Source organism: Cherax quadricarinatus, chromosome 7 (genome assembly GCF_038502225.1).
Source record: "Cherax quadricarinatus isolate ZL_2023a chromosome 7, ASM3850222v1, whole genome shotgun sequence".
NCBI lineage: Eukaryota > Metazoa > Arthropoda > Malacostraca > Decapoda > Parastacidae > Cherax > Cherax quadricarinatus.
In genome coordinates, this window is record NC_091298.1 from 68,312,649 (window position 1) to 68,331,506 (window position 18,858).

The following is an 18,858-nucleotide window of genomic DNA, read 5'->3' on the forward strand; positions in this document are numbered from 1 at the left end:
TTACCCACTTTAGCATTGAAATCCCCAACCACCATTACTCTCACACTTGATTCAAAACTCCCCACGCATTCGCTCAACATTTCCCAGAATCTCTCTCTCTCTCTCCTCTACACTTCTCTCTTCTCCAGGTGCATACACGCTTACTATAACCCACTTTTCACATCCAACACTTCTCTCTTCTCCAGGTGCATACACGCTTACTATAACCCACTTTTCACATCCAATCTTTATTTTACTCCACATAATCCTTGAATTTATACATTTGTAGTCCCTCTTTTCCTGCCATAGCTTATCCTTCAACATTATTGCTACTCCTTCTTTAGCTCTAACTCTATTTGAAACCCCTGACCTAATCCCATTTATTCCTCTCCATTGAAAGTCTCCCACCCCCTTCAGCTTTGTTTCACTTAAAGCCAGGACATCCAGTTTCTTCTCATTCATAACATCCACAATCATCTCTTTCTTATCATTTGCACAACATCCACACACATTCAGACTTCCCACTTTGACAATTTTCTTCTTCTTATTCTTTTTAGTAATCTTTACAGGAAAAGGGGTTTTACAACACGCATGGCTTACGGAGGAAAGATTCTTATTCCACTTCCCCATGGATATAAAAGGAAAAGTAATAAGACCAAGAACTATTAAGATAAAATCAAAGAAAACTCAGATGAGTGTGTATAAATAAACGTGTACATGTATGTGTAGTGTGACCTAAGTGTAAGTAGAAGTAGCAAGACATGCCTGTAATCTTGCATATTTATGAGACACACAAAAGACACCAGCAATCCTACCATCATGTAAAACAATTACAGGCTTTCGTTTTACACTCACTTGGCAGGACGGTAGTACCTTCCTGGGTGGTTGCTGTCTACCAACCTATACAGTGGACCCCCGGTTAACGATATTTTTTCACTCCAGAAGTATGTTCAGGTGCCAGTACTGACCGAATTTGTTCCCATAAGAAATATTGTGAAGTAGATTAGTCTATTTCAGACCCCCAAACATAAACGTACAAAAGCACTTACATAAATACACTTACATAATTGGTCGCATTCGGAGGTAATCGTTATGCGGGGGTCCACTGTATATAATATACATATATATATATATAATTATATACATATATATTATATATATAATATACATTATATATATATAGTATTATGTACTTTACTTTTGGGGGACAAAAATGATAACCAGAATGTTAACCTTGACATTTTTGGATGTAGCCCATGTTTTCCATATGTTATTAACTTTGTACAGTGAAGATTAAAACATCCTAACATGTCACATGTATATTTTGAATGAAAATACTGTACACAGACTTTCAGGAAGACATCCCACATACTAAATGATGGTTTACTGCACTAACCTGAGCACAAAATCTCAACCACCTCTCCCCTTGCTTGGTTAACACCACGAGGGGACACTGTGGTACCAAGGCCAGTAAAAGCTTTATTCCATCTTCCCTGAAACACAAAAACTCATTAATTACATGTATACCAATGTCTAAGCACAATAATAATAATAATAATAATAATTATTATTTTGTGAATATATTTAGACTAAATCTAAGTGTTAGGGACCAGATCATCATGGTACTAGAGGAGGTGAACACAATTTTCCAATACCCACTTCATGCAGTCAGGCACCAACAATCTAGAACAGACAAATGCTGTCATAAGTTTCCCCTCCTAAATGTAGTTTATTTGTGAATTGTTCCAGTCATGGTAATGTGACTTATTCTTCATTAACTTCATTTTCTATAGCTACAGTATAAAAGTAAAGCCAGTAATAACTTCAACCAATTAAAAACTGAGAAGTATGAGTACTTCTAATTGTCTCTGAGAGGGAACCTGACAAGTTCCTCATGTCAGATTCTGATCAGCTGAGTAGTCAATATGCAACAGTAAATATATTACACCTGTAAACTGTCTCAGACATTTTTGTAACAGCCAACTGTATATTAATAATTTAATCTGCTTATGATATGTGATATAATACTGTAGCTATTTTAGTATTTTTGTGATTTCAAAGATATAATGTATTAAAGATTGTCTTTGACTAGTGAACATGTGCTTTGGATCAGCATTACATGTACTGACAAGTACATGAAATTTGTAGATACAGTCATGCACCACATGATGATATTTGGGTCAATGACAGACTGCATATACAACAGTGGTCCCATGTGCTGCTAGTCCTATAAAAGTATAGCATATACAATTATGTACGGTACATAATACTCGATAATGATAGTAAACAACTATGTTACTAGTTTATGTATTTATTATACTATACTTTTTATCATTATTCTAGCGTGTACTCTTTCTACTTATAAAAAACACAGTAGAGTATTCTGTGTTACGCCAGCAGCAGCCTCATACATCTATGTGATGTTCGCCTAACGGCACATTTCTCAGAATGTATCCCCATCATTAAGTGACGCACGACTATGTTTAAACAGCATACACTTTAGTACACACTATAAACAACCCACATTCAACAGACAGAAATAATGCAAATATTTTTAGTAACCAGAGACTCGTCAGCCATGGAGTCTCCATGTTAGGACTATAATAATATTCGAGTTATTTCTGTACTGTTGAATGTTGGTTATTTATATACAGTATATAGTAAATATTACAAGAATACAAACTACATGTATTAACAACAGAGCAATAAAAAAAGAAAATAAGTGTACAGTGAATGGTAGTAGAAATTTGTAAGAAGTTCAATAATATGTTGGTTCTGCTACAGAAATAATGTTATGTTGTGCACTAGGTGAAAAACTAAGAATATAATTATTATTACTACAATCAAAATAAAGTGCTAAACCCACAAGTAACAAAATATAATGCAACCCAACAAAACCTAACATAAACCAAAATATATCTAAATAACTTGAAGAGTGAAGGAAGTTCTTCATTTCAACTCACCCAGTTTTCTTATGGCTCAGTAAAATATTGATGTGTTTCACGTGAGACTCCAACAGGTGACGAGCCTGAAAAAAATATAAGGATCATCTCCTCTCATTAGTCCAAAACAAAACCTTTTAACACCAAGAAAATATTTTCTTATCAACTAAATATAATAGGAAAGCAAATGATAAAAAAACTATGTAAGCAAAGCCCCCTCAGTAAATAAAAACACATCAGCCATTACCCATCAAGGCAAGGTGACCAGAAAATGAAGAAACATTTCCACCATCAATCACTCCATCACTGTCCATATTAACTACAAAAGGTTATACAAAAAGAGAAACACCATTCTGCATGTTTACCTTCATTCCTTTTCTGGTGAAGGGCTCTTGGTTTGAGAAATGAGAGCTAGCATTCACTTTCTCATACCTGGCTGTCTATCATTCTTAAATCAAAATGACTTATTTTCATTTTTTTTTTTTGTAATACCTTACTATTAGGAGACTGGCTATGAGATATTGCAGAAATCAATCAAGATATTGAGGTACGAGTTTCATAAGAACAATTACACAAGTTTTGGATGATTTACAATTATCATACATGGTAACATACACGTAAACTCACTACGATAACCCAAAACAAGTCGACTAAATGACTTATTTCCTTCAATTGCTATCCTTAAGTATATTTAGACACAGGTGCACATAAGTACAATTATCATACATAGTAACATATGTACATGTAAATTACCTAGGATAACTCCCCCCAAAAAGTTAGAACTTCTCATTAGGGTCCTTAAGCAGAAATAAAAGGCAATGCAAATAAGTCCCTGACTTTTTTGGGTTATCCTAAGTAATTTACAAGTTAATCTATATATGATGACTGTACGGTAGTACCCCCATATCTGTGGATTCGGAATCCGCAGTTTCAGTTATCCATGGTTTACTGTGGCCTGAAAATAACCTTTAATTTTGTTTAATGACCCCAAAGTACCAAATTAGTGATGCTGGCAGTTCTTTGAAGTCTAAGAGAAGCCGTAAAATGCTTCCCATGGGTGAAAAACTGCTAATTCTAGACTCATTTTATCACAGGTACGCAAGTAAACGAAAAATTACTTATGAACATTAAAATGGTATAAAATACCGACAGATTGTTAGGTAAGACACATATGCAACAGTTAGGTATCTTTATTTCGAAACGTTTCGCCTACACAGTAGGCTTCTTCAGTCGAGTACAGAAAAGTTGATAGAAGCAGAAGATACTTGAAGACGATGGACTGATTACATCGTCTTCAAGTATCTTCTGCTTCTATCAACTTTTCTGTACTCGACTGAAGAAGCCTACTGTGTAGGCGAAACGTTTCGAAATAAAGATACCTAACTGTTGCATATGTGTCTTACCTAACGAAAAATTACTTATATATGGGATTTGCTCATATCCAGGTATCCCTGGTAGATACCAGGGATACTACTGTACTTATGCATACCTGTACCTAAATATACCAACATATTATTATCATCAAAAAATGAAGCGCTAAACCTACAAGGGTCACACAGCACTAACATAACAGACACATTTAAGAGAATGTTACACAAAAAATCGTACTTCGCTCTGAAAAAGTCCGGTATTTTGTAGAGCCTCGGTAATAATGTGACTGTTGTTGCTGAAGTAACGTTGATGTAGTCGACTGATAATATTCTCATAAACCTCCATCGTCTTTATGGTTCATCCAGTTAACTTCTTCTCTTTTAGTTTGGTTATGTGCACTTTGTGGTTCTGCTGGTGAGTGCACGAACTGGACCTCCTGAGTGCACGAACTAGACCTGCTGAGTGCACGAACTAGACCTGCTGAGTGCACGAACTAGACCTGCTGAGTGCACGAACTGCACCTACTGAGTGCACAAACTGGACCTGCTGAGTGCACGAACTAGACCTGCTGAGTGCACGAACTGCACCTACTGAGTGCACGAACTGCACCTGCTGAGTGCACGAACTGCACCTGCTGAATGCACGAACTAGACCTGCTGAGTGCACGAACTAGACCTGCTGAGTGCACGAACTGCACCTACTGAGTGTACGAGACCTGGGCAGTCATACACGTGTTGCCTTAACACCACAAATTACCTTCCTACTTACTACTATCAAATATCATAATACCAAATACACGCAAATAAAAAATTATTTACTAAATATAAGTGATTTATTAACTGAATAGCGCACATTAATTAAAATATTTGATTATTTATTCAGTCTTGAATGTTACTGTTGTTTTGTAGGGGTTGTTAAGGGTTAATAAATTTTACTCCTTATTGAACCCTATTTTCCGAATCCGGGAAAATTAATTGGCTAAATTTGGACTGAAAAGGAAGACGAAATTGTATTTTCATTAGGTCGAATGAGCGCCCTTGACTTAACCCCAGGTAGAGCTAAAACTAGACATTGAAGAGGTGGAGACCAATGGAATTGTCACTTTGACTTTTTTGGGTCATCCTAGGAATAGCTTCTCTACACATATGCTGCTATGTATGATAATCTATGTAACTGTCTTGTGTATACCTGAATAAACTTACTTATCTTACACATACACACACAGGATGTTCCAGAGATGGGACACAGAAACAAGGGGACACAGTTGGAAGCTGAAGACTCAGATGAGTCACAGTGATGTTAGGAAGTATTTCTTCAGTCATGATTATATACACCTGGAAAATCCTAGAGGGACTAGTACCGAACTTGCAAACGAAAATCACTCACTACGAAAGCAAAAGACTTGGCAGACGATGCAACATCCCCCCAATGAAAAGCAGGGGTGTCACTAGCACGTTAAGAGACCATACAATAAGTGTCAGGGGCCCGAGACTGTTCAACTGCCTCCCAGCGTACATAAGGGGGATTACCAACAGACCCCTGGCATGTTCAGTGAAGTGAAGTCAACTCCAAACACATCATCGTAAGACAGTCGCTCCTCACCTCAAGAAGTGTTCCTTCGATCCCCGTCGGGACAGGGAACCTATAATCATCGTACCAGCGCCTGCCTTACTCCTTCATGATTGCAAACCGTGTAAGGATCAAACCCAACAGTGGAGTAATAAATGACTCGACTAAGCTTGCCCTTGCTGCCGCTGTAAAGACTTGCCTACAGGTTAAATTTACGGCCATCCACTCAACGAAGGACTCATTCATCGTCGTCTGTACTGACGATTATGAAGCCTCAAAGCTGATCGCCGACACTTCTATGAAAACCCTCAGAGACCGACAGTTCACCATCTCCCCTTCACCTTTTTTGCTGGCGAAACGTTCCGTTTTCGTCAAACGGCTTGACAAACTCGTCACTTCTTTATCGACTGAGGATCTCAAGACCTCTATCGAGGAACAAAATACCTGGGCGTCGATTGAACATATCACCAAGATCCCCAACGCCACTACAATGATCAAGCTAACCTTCTCCAACATCAATATGGCTACTAGAGCACTGTCTGACGGCCTAGCTATCTCCTACTATCATATCCATCCAAGTCACATAGAACCCGAACGTTTCGCCCACATCTCGCCATGCTGGACCTGCTACTCCTATCACCACTCAACGCCTGGCTGTCCTCTGAAAGGGAAGAAGTACTGCACAAACTGCGGTAAAGACGGCCATGACTTCAAGGAATGTTCTACTACCACTACCTCTCCTACCTGCCTCAACTGCAAAGGTACTCACCACACCCTTGCAGCAAAATGCCCTCTACGTAAAGAAGTTCTGTCTAAGAAAACCATTGAAGAAACCAAGAAGAACAACTCTAAATCGCCAACATACGCCGCCATTGCAAAAATTCAATCAGATACCACCGAACTCCTTCAAGCTACACAACAATCATCTCCACCCAGCCAGTCTCTCTGCTCTTCCTGACGCTGCTCCATCCAAGGTGCTATACTGTATGATGTATGCACACCTCACTAATGCTGCAAACTCTGGCTCATTCAACACCACAATCAATGAACTGTTTCGCCTTAACAACATGCCAAACTTCAACTTTCCAGACTCGCCACCATCACAAGACCTCCTCAAGCTAATTCCAGACATTGTTAACTTCACCTCAATCCCTGGTCCTACTCGTATCTCTGACCAAGACTCTGCTCCAGAACCAACACCACTGTCTACTGCCACCTCTCACCACCCACCACCAGCCCAACAAATCACAACCGACCAACACTCCCTGCTTCCTCTCAACACAGTCACAGATGACGAAATAGTACCAGAACATTATGAACAACCCTCGGACAACGACGAAGTAGTAGTCGAAGAAGAAACCACAGGCAACCGTTACCTAAGCCAAGCCTTTAATGGGTCTCTAACCTTCTACACCACCCCCAACCTCCCAACCGAAATAAGCCTAGCTGATATGCTCCACTTAATGAAGGAGGGAGCTGTTAAGTACACCTGCACCAAACCTCACCAAATTCCTTTTGAAAACGCACTATCTTACCTCGTGACGAATCTGAACTGCTCTAACCTCAGAATGCAACTATTCCACATGTCCAAGAGAGACTTCAAAAGACTCAAGAGTGGCTCCATCACCAGCGAAGTGTAGCCAAACACTCAACACACTTCCGCAACACACAGCGTGAGCCTCCCGACACCTGACGTCCAAACCAGCTCTTCACCTCAGCCTGAAGCATATCAGCCAGCGAGCACTGTCTGCAGTCTGCTCTCTCCTCTATGTCCTCAACATGCCCTCTCTGCACTGCCTCGCAGTGCTACGTAGCTGGGTTTAGCCCTGACTCTTTCATCTACAACTCAAGACCTTCCTCTCAGGACTATTCATCGTCTGTCCACACTTCCCCATTCACCCACCGGAGTCCCAACAGAAGAGCCTGCTATGTGTGTTCTCAATGTCTGTCCCACGATCGACTTAGCTGCTGGGTTAAGCCCTGGCTCTATTTCTACAACTAAGAACACTCCTCTCCAGCACTATTCTTCGTCTGTCCCGTCTTCCCCGCTCATCCCATTTGGGATCTTACCTGAACTTTCGTTCGTTCGTTCGTTAGACCCCTGGCAGTCTTCAAGCTGGCACTGGACAAGCACCTAAAGTCGGTTCCTGACCAGCCGGGCTGTGGCTCGTACGTTGGTTTGCATGCAGCCAGCAGCAACAGCCTGGTTGATCAGGCTCTGATCCACCAGGAGGCCTGGTCACGGACCGGGCCGCGGGGGCATTGACCCCCGGAACTCTCTCCAGGTAAACTCCAGGTCATAGAGTTGCCAGGAAGTGGAATCTCGACCCCTGCAACCACAATTAGGTGAGTACACACACACACACACACACATACATATATATACAGTGGACCCTCGACTAACGCTATTAATCCGTTCCCGAGAGCTCATCGTTAGTCAGAATAATCGTTAGTCAAGTTAATTTTCCCCATAAGAAATAATGGAAATCAAATTAATCCGCGCAAGACACCCAAAAGTATTGAAAAAAAAAAAATTTAACACATGAAATATTAATTTTAATACACACAAACTGAAGAAGACATGCACAGTTACATGACACTTACCTTTATTGAAGATCTGGTGATGATTGATGGGATGGGAAGAGGGGAGTGTGTTGATGGTCTTAGTGTTTAGAAGGGGAATCCCCTTCCATTAGGACTTGAGGTGGCAAGTCCTTTTTCGGGGTTACTTCCCTTCTTCTTTTAATGCCACTAGGACCAGCTTGAGAGTCACTGGACCTCTGTTGCACAACATATCTGCCCATAGAGGCCTGTACCTCCCGTTCCTTTATGACATTCCTAAAGTGTTTCACAACATTGTCAGTGTCACCATTAAACACTTGTTCAGGTTTCAGTCCTTCACTGTCTATGTACTCCTTGAATTCCTGCACATATTTTTCAGCTGCTTTTTGGTCCAAACTGGCAGCCTCACCATGCCTTATCACACTATGTATGCCACTACGATTCTTAAATCTCTCAAACCAACCTTTGCTGGCCTTAAATTCACTCACATCACCACTAGTTGCAGGCATTTTTCTAATTAAATCGTCATGCAACTTCCTAGCCTTTTCACATATGATCGCTTGAGAGATGCTATCTCCTGCTATCTGTTTTTCGTTTATCCATACCAATAACAGTCTCTCAACATCTTCTGTCACTTGCGATCTCAGTTTCGAAAACATAGTTGCACCTTTGGCAAGAACAGCTTCCTTGATTGCTGTTTTCTTGGCCACAATAGTAGCGATGGCTGATTGGGGTTTTGTGTACTGCCTGGCCAGCTCGGAGACATGCACTCCACTTTCATACTTAGCAATGATCTCTTTCTTCATATCCATAGTAATTCTCACCCTTTTTGCTGTAGGGTTGGCACTAGAAGCTTTCTTGGGGCCCATGGTGACTTATTTTGCAGGTGCAATCGCTAAAAATGCTGTGATAATATGAAATGTTCCGATTGTATGCTTGGAAGCGACCGCGGTGGCTGGCTGGCTTCTAAACACTGGCCAGAAGTGGATGCGTCTCAGACCGAACGAATAGTGTTGGTCGAGTTTTTTAGCGCTAATCGAGGCAAAATTTTTGCGATAAAATGTATCGCTAGTCAGATTTATCGTTAATCGATGCCATCGCTGGTCGAGGGTCCACTGTATATATATATATATATATATATATATATATATATATATATGTCGTGCCGAATATGTAAAACTGGTCAATTAGCAAGAACTCATTTAAAATTAAGTCCTTTCCAAAATGTTCTCTTATACGTTTAAAGATATATTTTTTTCATTAATGTTAATGTAAATTTTTTTAATTTTGCTCCAAAAGAAACTTAGAAAACTTACCTAACCTTGTTATAACAAGATCAATTTATTTTAGCCTAATCCAACTTAATATATTTTAGATTTGTTTACATTAATTTAATACTAAACAAACACAATGAAATATATTTTTTTCGTTAGGTTCAGAATGATTTTGGCGAAATTATTGCATACACAAATTTTCGCTTGTCTTACATGGCAAGATGAGCGTTGCTATTTAAGCCAAGATGGCAAGTTCTGCCTATTCGGCACGACATATATATATATATCAACAGTGCGACTAGCCGAGGACTCGAGCCCATGCTGCTTTGGCCTGCCTCATGGTGGGCGAAAATTCATGACGCCTTAATCCATGGGACCACACAATCTTATTCGTGAGCAAAATAATATATACAGTGCTTGTCACGGCATTATGCCGGGCAATCGCCCCAGCATAATGCCGTGACGAAAATCAATGGCCTACCATACAGGGGGTCCTTTTTTCGTCAGTGCATTCTGCTGGGTAGCAGCCATTAGCATCATGTCACGGCCTGTCTCCACACTTCACACTTGATTATGGGTAAAAGGAAGTCTTTATCACATGAAACTATAGCTCAAATCATAGAGCTTCACAAAGCTGGGCACCAGACGAAAGAAATAGTGGAGAATGTTAGTGTGTGTGAGCGTTCAGTGAGGAACTGGGTGCAGTGTTTCAAGGTTGATGGCGGTGTCGAGACACCGTCTGTCAAACCCCGGCCTGACCCCTCCAAGAAGACATCTGTTCATACCTTAACTGTGTTAATGAAGCAGTTAGAGAGTAACTGTTTTTTAATACAGTTAAGGTACGAACACATGTCTTCCTTGACACGGTTTTACAAAGGGGCGTTCCTGATTTACGAATTTACTAACTTTTTTCAGTAAGGTGTTTCAGGAGGTAGATCATGGTATTGAATATGATGTTGTGTATATGGACTTCAGTAAGGCTTTCGATTGAGCTCCACAACAGTCTTTTGAGGAAAATTAAGGCACACAGAATAGGAGAAATTTTTTCCTGGGTAGAGGCATGGTTGACAAATAGGAGGCAAATAGTTTGCATAAATGGGAAGAAATCAGAATGGGGGCACGTCACAAGCGGTGTTCCACAAGGGTCAGTGTTTGGCCCGTTGTTGTTCACAATTTACATAAATGACATAGATGAGGGAATAAATAGCGACATAAGCAAATTTGCTGATGACACAAAAATAGGCCGTCCAATTCATTCTAATGAGGATATTAGAGCACTCCAGGATGATTTGAATAGACTGATGCAGTGGTCAGAGAAGTGGCAGATGCAGTTTAATATAGACAAATGCAAAGTTCTAAATGTTGGTCAGGAAAATAACCATGCCACTTACAAACTAAATAATGTAGATCTTAATTGTATTACGGATTGCGAAAAAGATTTAGGAGTCCTGGTTAGCAGTAATCTGAAACCAAGACAACAGTGCATAAGTGTTTGCAATAAAGCTAACAGAATCCTTGGCTTCATATCAAGAAGTATAAATAACAGAAGTCCTCAGGTTGTTCTTCAACTCTATATATCCTTGGTTAGGCCTCATTTAGACTATGCTGCTCAGTTCTGGTCACCGGTATTACAGAATGGATATAAGTGCTCTGGAAAATGTACAAAGGAGGATGACAAAGTTGATCCCATGTATCAGAAATCTTCCCTATGAGGATAGACTAAGGGCCCTGAATCTGTACTCTCTAGAAAGGCATAGAACCAAGGATGATATGATTGATGTGTATAAATGGAAAACAGGAATAAATAAAAGGGATGTAAATAGCATGCTAAAAAAATAGACAGGACTCGCAGCAATGGTTTTAAGTTGGAAAAATTCAGATTCAGGAAGGATACAGGAAAGCACTGGTTTGGTAATAGAGTTGTGGATGAGTGGAACAAACTCCCGAGTACAGTTATTGAGGCTAAAACGTTGTGTAGTTTTAAAAATAGGTTAGATAAATACATGACTGGGTGTGGGTGGGTGTGATTTGGACCAGACTAGCTTGTGCTGCTGGGTCAGTTGCTGTGTTCCTTCCGAATGTGACCTGACCTGACTAGGTTAGGGTGTTGGCTTAAGCCGGTAGGAGAGTTGGACCTGCCTCGCATGGGTCAGTAGGCCTGTTGCCTTCTTATATTCTTATGAAGGTAAATATTGTAGGCTCAGCGGCGGGCCCTAGATACACTGTGATTGGTGGAGGCACCAGGAGCAATCAAACAAGGAATGCAATTGGTCAATATCCTATGTGTGAAGGATGTGATTGGGCAGCGCCCTACGAGAGCGTTAAAGCGAATCTTTGCACTACGTCGTCTGCACCACAACACTCATAACTGATCCACCTGGAGGGTTCCTTTTTACCAACCTGAGAAATAACTAATCAGGGCCTTTATATTTGTAACGATACCTCTGATTGGTAACTAATCAAGGTCTTGGTACTTGTAATGTAACAATACCTCTGATTGTTAACTAATCAAGGCCTTTATACTTGTAACAATATCTCTGATTGGTAACTAATCAAGGCCTTTATACGTACTTGGAATGATGTCTCTGATTGGTAACTAATCAAGGCCTTTATACTTGTAATGTAACAATACCTCTGATTAGTAACAAATCAAGGTTTTTATACTTGTAACAATACCTCTGATTGCTAACTAATTAAGGTTCTTATACTTGTAACAATACCTCTGATTGCTAACTAATTAAGGTTTTTATACTTGTAACAATACCTCTGATTGGTAACAAATCAAGGTTTTTATACTTGTAACAATACCTCTGATTGCTAACTAATTAAGGTTTTTTATACTTGTAACAATACCTCTGATTGGTAACAAATCAAGGTTTTTATACTTGTAACAATACCTCTGATTGCTAACTAATTAAGGTTTTTATACTTGTAACAATACCTCTGATTGGTAACAAATCAAGGTTTTTATATTTTTTTTTTTTATTATCACACCGGCCGATTCCCACCAAGGCAGGGTGGCCCGAAAAAGAAAAACTTTCACCATCATTCACTCCATCACTGTCTTGCCAGAAGGGTGCTTTACACTACAGTTTTTAAACTGCAACATTAACACCCCTCCTTCAGAGTGCAGGCACTGTACTTCCCATCTCCAGGACTCAAGTCCGGCCTGCCGGTTTCCCTGAATCCCTTCATAAATGTTACTTTGCTCACACTCCAACAGCACGTCAAGTATTAAAAACCATTTGTCTCCATTCACTCCTATCAAACACGCTCACGCATGCCTGCTGGAAGTCCAAGCCCCTCGCACACAAAACCTCCTTTACCCCCTCCCTCCAACCCTTCCTAGGCCGACCCCTACCCCGCCTTCCTTCCACTACAGACTGATACACTCTTGAAGTCATTCTGTTTCGCTCCATTCTCTCTACATGTCCGAACCACCTCAACAACCCTTCCTCAGCCCTCTGGACAACAGTTTTGGTAATCCCGCACCTCCTCCTAACTTCCAAACTACGAATTCTCTGCATTATATTCACACCACACATTGCCCTCAGACATGACATCTCCACTGCCTCCAGCCTTCTCCTCGCTGCAACATTCATCACCCACGCTTCACACCCATATAAGAGCGTTGGTAAAACTATACTCTCATACATTCCCCTCTTTGCCTCCAAGGACAAAGTTCTTTGTCTCCACAGACTCCTAAGTGCACCACTCACTCTTTTTCCCTCATCAATTCTATGATTCACCTCATCTTTCATAGACCCATCTGCTGACACGTCCACTCCCAAATATCTGAATACGTTCACCTCCTCCATACTCTCTCCCTCCAATCTGATATTCAATCTTTCATCACCTAATCTTTTTGTTATCCTCATAACCTTACTCTTTCCTGTATTCACCTTTAATTTTCTTCTTTTGCACACCCTACCAAATTCATCCACCAATCTCTGCAACTTCTCTTCAGAATCTCCCAAGAGCACAGTGTCATCAGCAAAGAGCAGCTGTGACAACTCCCACTTTGTGTGTGATTCTTTATCTTTTAACTCCACGCCTCTTGCCAAGACCCTCGCATTTACTTCTCTTACAACCCCATCTATAAATATATTAAACAACCACGGTGACATCACACATCCTTGTCTAAGGCCTACTTTTACTGGGAAAAAATTTCCCTCTTTCCTACATACTCTAACTTGAGCCTCACTATCCTCGTAAAAACTCTTCACTGCTTTCAGTAACCTACCTCCTACACCATACACTTGCAACATCTGCCACATTGCCCCCCTATCCACCCTGTCATACGCCTTTTCCAAATCCATAAATGCCACAAAGACCTCTTTAGCCTTATCTAAATACTGTTCACTTATATGTTTCACTGTAAACACCTGGTCCACACACCCCCTACCTTTCCTAAAGCCTCCTTGTTCATCTGCTATCCTATTCTCCGTCTTACTCTTAATTCTTTCAATTATAACTCTACCATACACTTTACCAGGTACACTCAACAGACTTATCCCCCTATAATTTTTGCACTCTCTTTTATCCCCTTTGCCTTTATACAAAGGAACTATGCATGCTCTCTGCCAATCCCTAGGTACCTTACCTTCTTCCATACATTTATTAAATAATTGCACCAACCACTCCAAAACTATATCCCCACCTGCTTTTAACATTTCTATCTTTATCCCATCAATCCCGGCTGCCTTACCCCCTTTCATTTTACCTACTGCCTCACGAACTTCCCCCACACTCACAACTGGCTCTTCCTCACTCCTACAAGATGTTATTCCTCCTTGCCCTATACACGAAATCACAGCTTCCCTATCTTCATCAACATTTAACAATTCCTCAAAATATTCCTTCCATCTTCCCAATACCTCTAACTCTCCATTTAATAACTCTCCTCTCCTATTTTTAACTGACAAATCCATTTGTTCTCTAGGCTTTCTTAACTTGTTAATCTCACTCCAAAACTTTTTCTTATTTTCAACAAAATTTGTTGATAACATCTCACCCACTCTCTCATTTGCTCTCTTTTTACATTGCTTCACCACTCTCTTAACTTCTCTCTTTTTCTCCATATACTCTTCCCTCCTTGCATCACTTCTACTTTGTAAAAACTTCTCATATGCTAACTTTTTCTCCCTTACTACTCTCTTTACATCATCATTCCACCAATCGCTCCTCTTCCCTCCTGCACCCACTTTCCTGTAACCACAAACTTCTGCTGAACACTCTAACACTACATTTTTAAACCTACCCCATACCTCTTCGACCCCATTGCCTATGCTCTCATTAACCCATCTATCCTCCAATAGCTGTTTATATCTTACCCTAACTGCCTCCTCTTTTAGTTTATAAACCTTCACCTCTCTCTTCCCTGATGCTTCTATTCTCCTTGTATCCCATCTACCTTTTACTCTCAGTGTAGCTACAACTAGAAAGTGATCTGATATATCTGTGGCCCCTCTATAAACATGTACATCCTGAAGTCTACTCAACAGTCTTTTATCTACCAATACATAATCCAACAAACTACTGTCATTTCGCCCTACATCATATCGTGTATACTTATTTATCCTCTTTTTCTTAAAATATGTATTACCTATAACTAAACCCCTTTCTATACAAAGTTCAATCAAAGGGCTCCCATTATCATTTACACCTGGCACCCCAAACTTACCTACCACACCCTCTCTAAAAGTTTCTCCTACTTTAGCATTCAAGTCCCCTACCACAATTACTCTCTCACTTGGTTCAAAGGCTCCTATACATTCACTTAACATCTCCCAAAATCTCTCTCTCTCCTCTGCATTCCTCTCTTCTCCAGGTGCATACACGCTTATTATGACCCACTTCTCGCATCCAACCTTTACTTTAATCCACATAATTCTTGAATTTACACATTCATATTCTCTTTTCTCCTTCCATAACTGATCATTTAACATTACTGCTACCCCTTCCTTTGCTCTAACTCTCTCAGATACTCCAGATTTAATCCCATTTATTTCCCCCCACTGAAACTCTCCTACCCCCTTCAGCTTTGTTTCGCTTAGGGCCAGGACATCCAACTTCTTTTCATTCATAACATCAGCAATCATCTGTTTCTTGTCATCCGCACTACATCCACGCACATTTAAGCAACCCAGTTTTATAAAGTTTTTCTTCTTCTCTTTTTTAGTAATTGTATACAGGAGAAGGGGTTACTAGCCCATTGCTCCCGGCATTTTAGTCGCCTCATACGCCACGCATGGCTTACGGAGGAAAGATTCTTTTCCACTTCCCCATGGACAATAGAAGAAATAAAAAAGAACAAGAGCTATTTAGAAAAAGGAGAAAAACCTAGATGTATGTATATATATATATGCATGTGCGTGTCTGTGAAGTGTGACCAAAGTGTAAGTAGGAGTAGCAAGATATCCCTGTTATCTTAGCGTGTTTATGAGACAGAAAAAGAAACCAGCAATCCTACCATCATGCAAAACAGTTACAGGTTTTTGTTTCACAGTCATCTGGCAGGACGGTAGTACTTCCCTGGGTGGTTGCTGTCTACCAACCTACTACCAACCTTATACTTGTAACAATACCTCTGATTGGTAACAAATCAAGGTTTTTATACTTGTAACAATACCTCTGATTGGTAACTAATCAAGGCCTTTATACTTGTAATGTAACAATACCTGGAGAGTTTACCTGGAGAGAGTTTCGGGGGTCAACGCCCCCGCGGCCCGGTCTGTGACCAGGCCTCCTGGTGGATCAGCCCCTGATCAACCAGGCTGTTGCTGCTGGCTGCACGCAAACCAACGTACGAGCCACAGCCCGGCTGATCAGGAACTGACTTTAGGTGCTTGTCCAGTGCCAGCTTGAAGACTGCCAGGGGTCTGTTGGTAATCCCCCTTATGTGTGCTGGGAGGCAGTTGAACAGTCTCGGGCCCCTGACACTTATTGTATGGTCTCTTAACGTGCTAGTGACACCCCTGCTTTTCATTGGGGGGATGGTGCATCGTCTGCCAAGTCTTTTGCTTTCGTAGTGAGTGATTTTCGTGTGCAAGTTCGGTACTAGTCCCTCTAGGATTTTCCAGGTGTATATACTCATGTATCTCTCCCTCCTGCGTTCCAGGGAATACAGGTTTAGAAACCTCAAGCGCTCCCAGTAATTGAGGTGTTTTATCTCCGTTATGCGCGCCGTGAAAGTTCTCTGTACATTTTCTAGGTCGGCAATTTCACCTGCCTTGAAAGGTGCTGTTAGAGTGCAACAATATTCCAGCCTAGATAGAACAAGTGACCTGAAGAGTGTCATCATGGGCTTGGCCTCCCTAGTTTTGAAGGTTCTCATTATCCATCCTGTCATTTTTCTAGCAGATGCGATTGATACAATGTTATGGTCCTTGAAGGTGAGATCCTCCGACATAATCACTCCCAGGTCTTTGACGTTGGTGTTTCGCTCTATTGTGTGGCCAGAATTTGTTTTGTACTCTGATGAAGATTTAATTTCCTCATGTTTACCATATCTGAGTAATTGAAATTTCTCATCGTTGAACTTCATATTGTTTTCCGCAGCCCACTGAAAGATTTGGTTGATGTCCGCCTGGAGCCTTGCAGTGTCTGCAATGGAAGATACTGTCATGCAGATTCGGGTGTCATCTGCAAAGGAAGACACGGTGCTGTGGCTGACATCCTTGTCTATGTCGGATATGAGGATGAGGAACAAGATGGGAGCTATTACTGTGCCTTGTGGAACAGAGCTTTTCACCGTAGCTGCCTCGGACTTTACTTTGTTGACGACTACTCTCTGTGTTCTGTTAGTGAGGAAATTATAGATCCATCAACCGACTTTTCCTGTTATTCCTTTAGCACACATTTTGTGCGCTATTACGCCATGGTCACACTTGTCGAAGGCTTTTGCAAAGTCTGTATATATTACATCTGCATTCTTTTTGTCTTCTAGTGCATTTAGGACCTTGTCGTAGTGATCCAATAGTTGAGACAGACAGGAGCGACCTGTTCTAAACCCATGTTGCCCTGGGTTGTGTAACTGATGGGTTTCTAGATGGGTGGTGATGTTGCTTCTTAGGACCCTTTCAAAGATTTTTATGATATGGGATGTTAGTGCTATTGGTCTGTAGTTCTTTGCTATTGCTTTACTGCCCCCTTTGTGGAGTGGGGCTATGTCTGTTGTTTTTAGTAACTGAGGGACGACTCCCGTGTCCATGCTCCCTCTCCATAGGATGGAAAAGGCTCGTGATAGGGGCTTCTTGCAGTTCTTGATGAACACAGAGTTCCATGAGTCTGACCCTGGGGCAGAGTGCATGGGCATGTCATTTATCGCCTGTTCGAAGTCATTTGGCGTCAGGATAACATCGAATAGGCTTGTGTTAATCAAATTTTGTGGCTCTCTCATAAAAAATTCATTTTGATCTTCGACTCTCAGTCTGGTTAGCGGCTTGCTAAAAACTGAGTCATATTGGGACTTGAGTAGCTCACTCATTTCCTTGCTGTCATCTGTGTAGGACCCATCTTGTTTAAGTAGGGGCCCAATACTGGACGTTGTTCTCGATTTTGATTTGGCATAGGAGAAGAAATACTTTGGGTTTCTTTCGATTTCATTTATGGCTTTTAGTTCTTCCCGCGATTCCTGACTCCTAAAGGATTCTTTTAGCTTAAGTTCGATGCTTGCTATTTCTCTGACCAGTGTCTCCCTACGCATTTCAGATATATTGACCTCTTTTAGCCGCTCTGTTATTCTTTTCCGTCGCCTGTAAAGGGAGCGCCTGTCTCTTTCTATTTTACATCTACTCCTCCTTTTTCTTAGAGGAATAAGCCTTGTGCATACATCGAGTGCCACCGAGTTAATCTGTTCTAGGCATAAGTTGGGGTCTGTGTTGCTTAGTGTATCTTCCCAGCTTATATCGGTTAGGACTTGGTTTACTTGGTCCCACTTTATGTTTTTGTTATTGAAGTTGAATTTGGTGAATGCTCCCTCGTGACTAGTCTCATTTTGTCGGTCTGGGGCTCCACGCATACATGTCTGAACCTCAATTATGTTGTGATCTGAGTATATTGTTTTTGATATGGTGACATTTCTTATCAGATCATCATTGTTAGCGAAGATGAGGTCTAGTGTATTCTCAAGTCTAGTAGGCTCTATTATTTGCTGGTTT

General features: G+C 40.9%; 1 protein-coding gene across 3 annotated transcripts in view; it reads right to left on the minus strand.

Moving 5' to 3' along the window:
* LOC128687065 (proline-, glutamic acid- and leucine-rich protein 1-like) overlaps positions 1–5,132 on the minus strand; it is a 32,246-nt gene extending 27,114 nt beyond the window's left edge. Inside the window, exons 1-3 of one of the 3 annotated variants that reach the window (XM_070082675.1) lie at positions 4,530–5,132; positions 2,943–3,007; positions 1,376–1,472 (exon numbers count right to left, since the gene is read on the minus strand). In XM_070082675.1, coding sequence (XP_069938776.1) covers positions 1,376–1,472; positions 2,943–3,007; positions 4,530–4,637 — 270 coding nt within the window. In that variant the 5' untranslated portion in view covers positions 4,638–5,132. Of the gene's footprint in view, positions 1–1,375; positions 1,473–2,942; positions 3,008–3,286; positions 3,308–4,529 lie in introns of those variants that run through there. The other 2 variants (XM_070082674.1, XM_070082676.1) reach the window with 2 other exon arrangements.
* Positions 5,133–18,858: the final 13,726 nt, after the last annotated feature.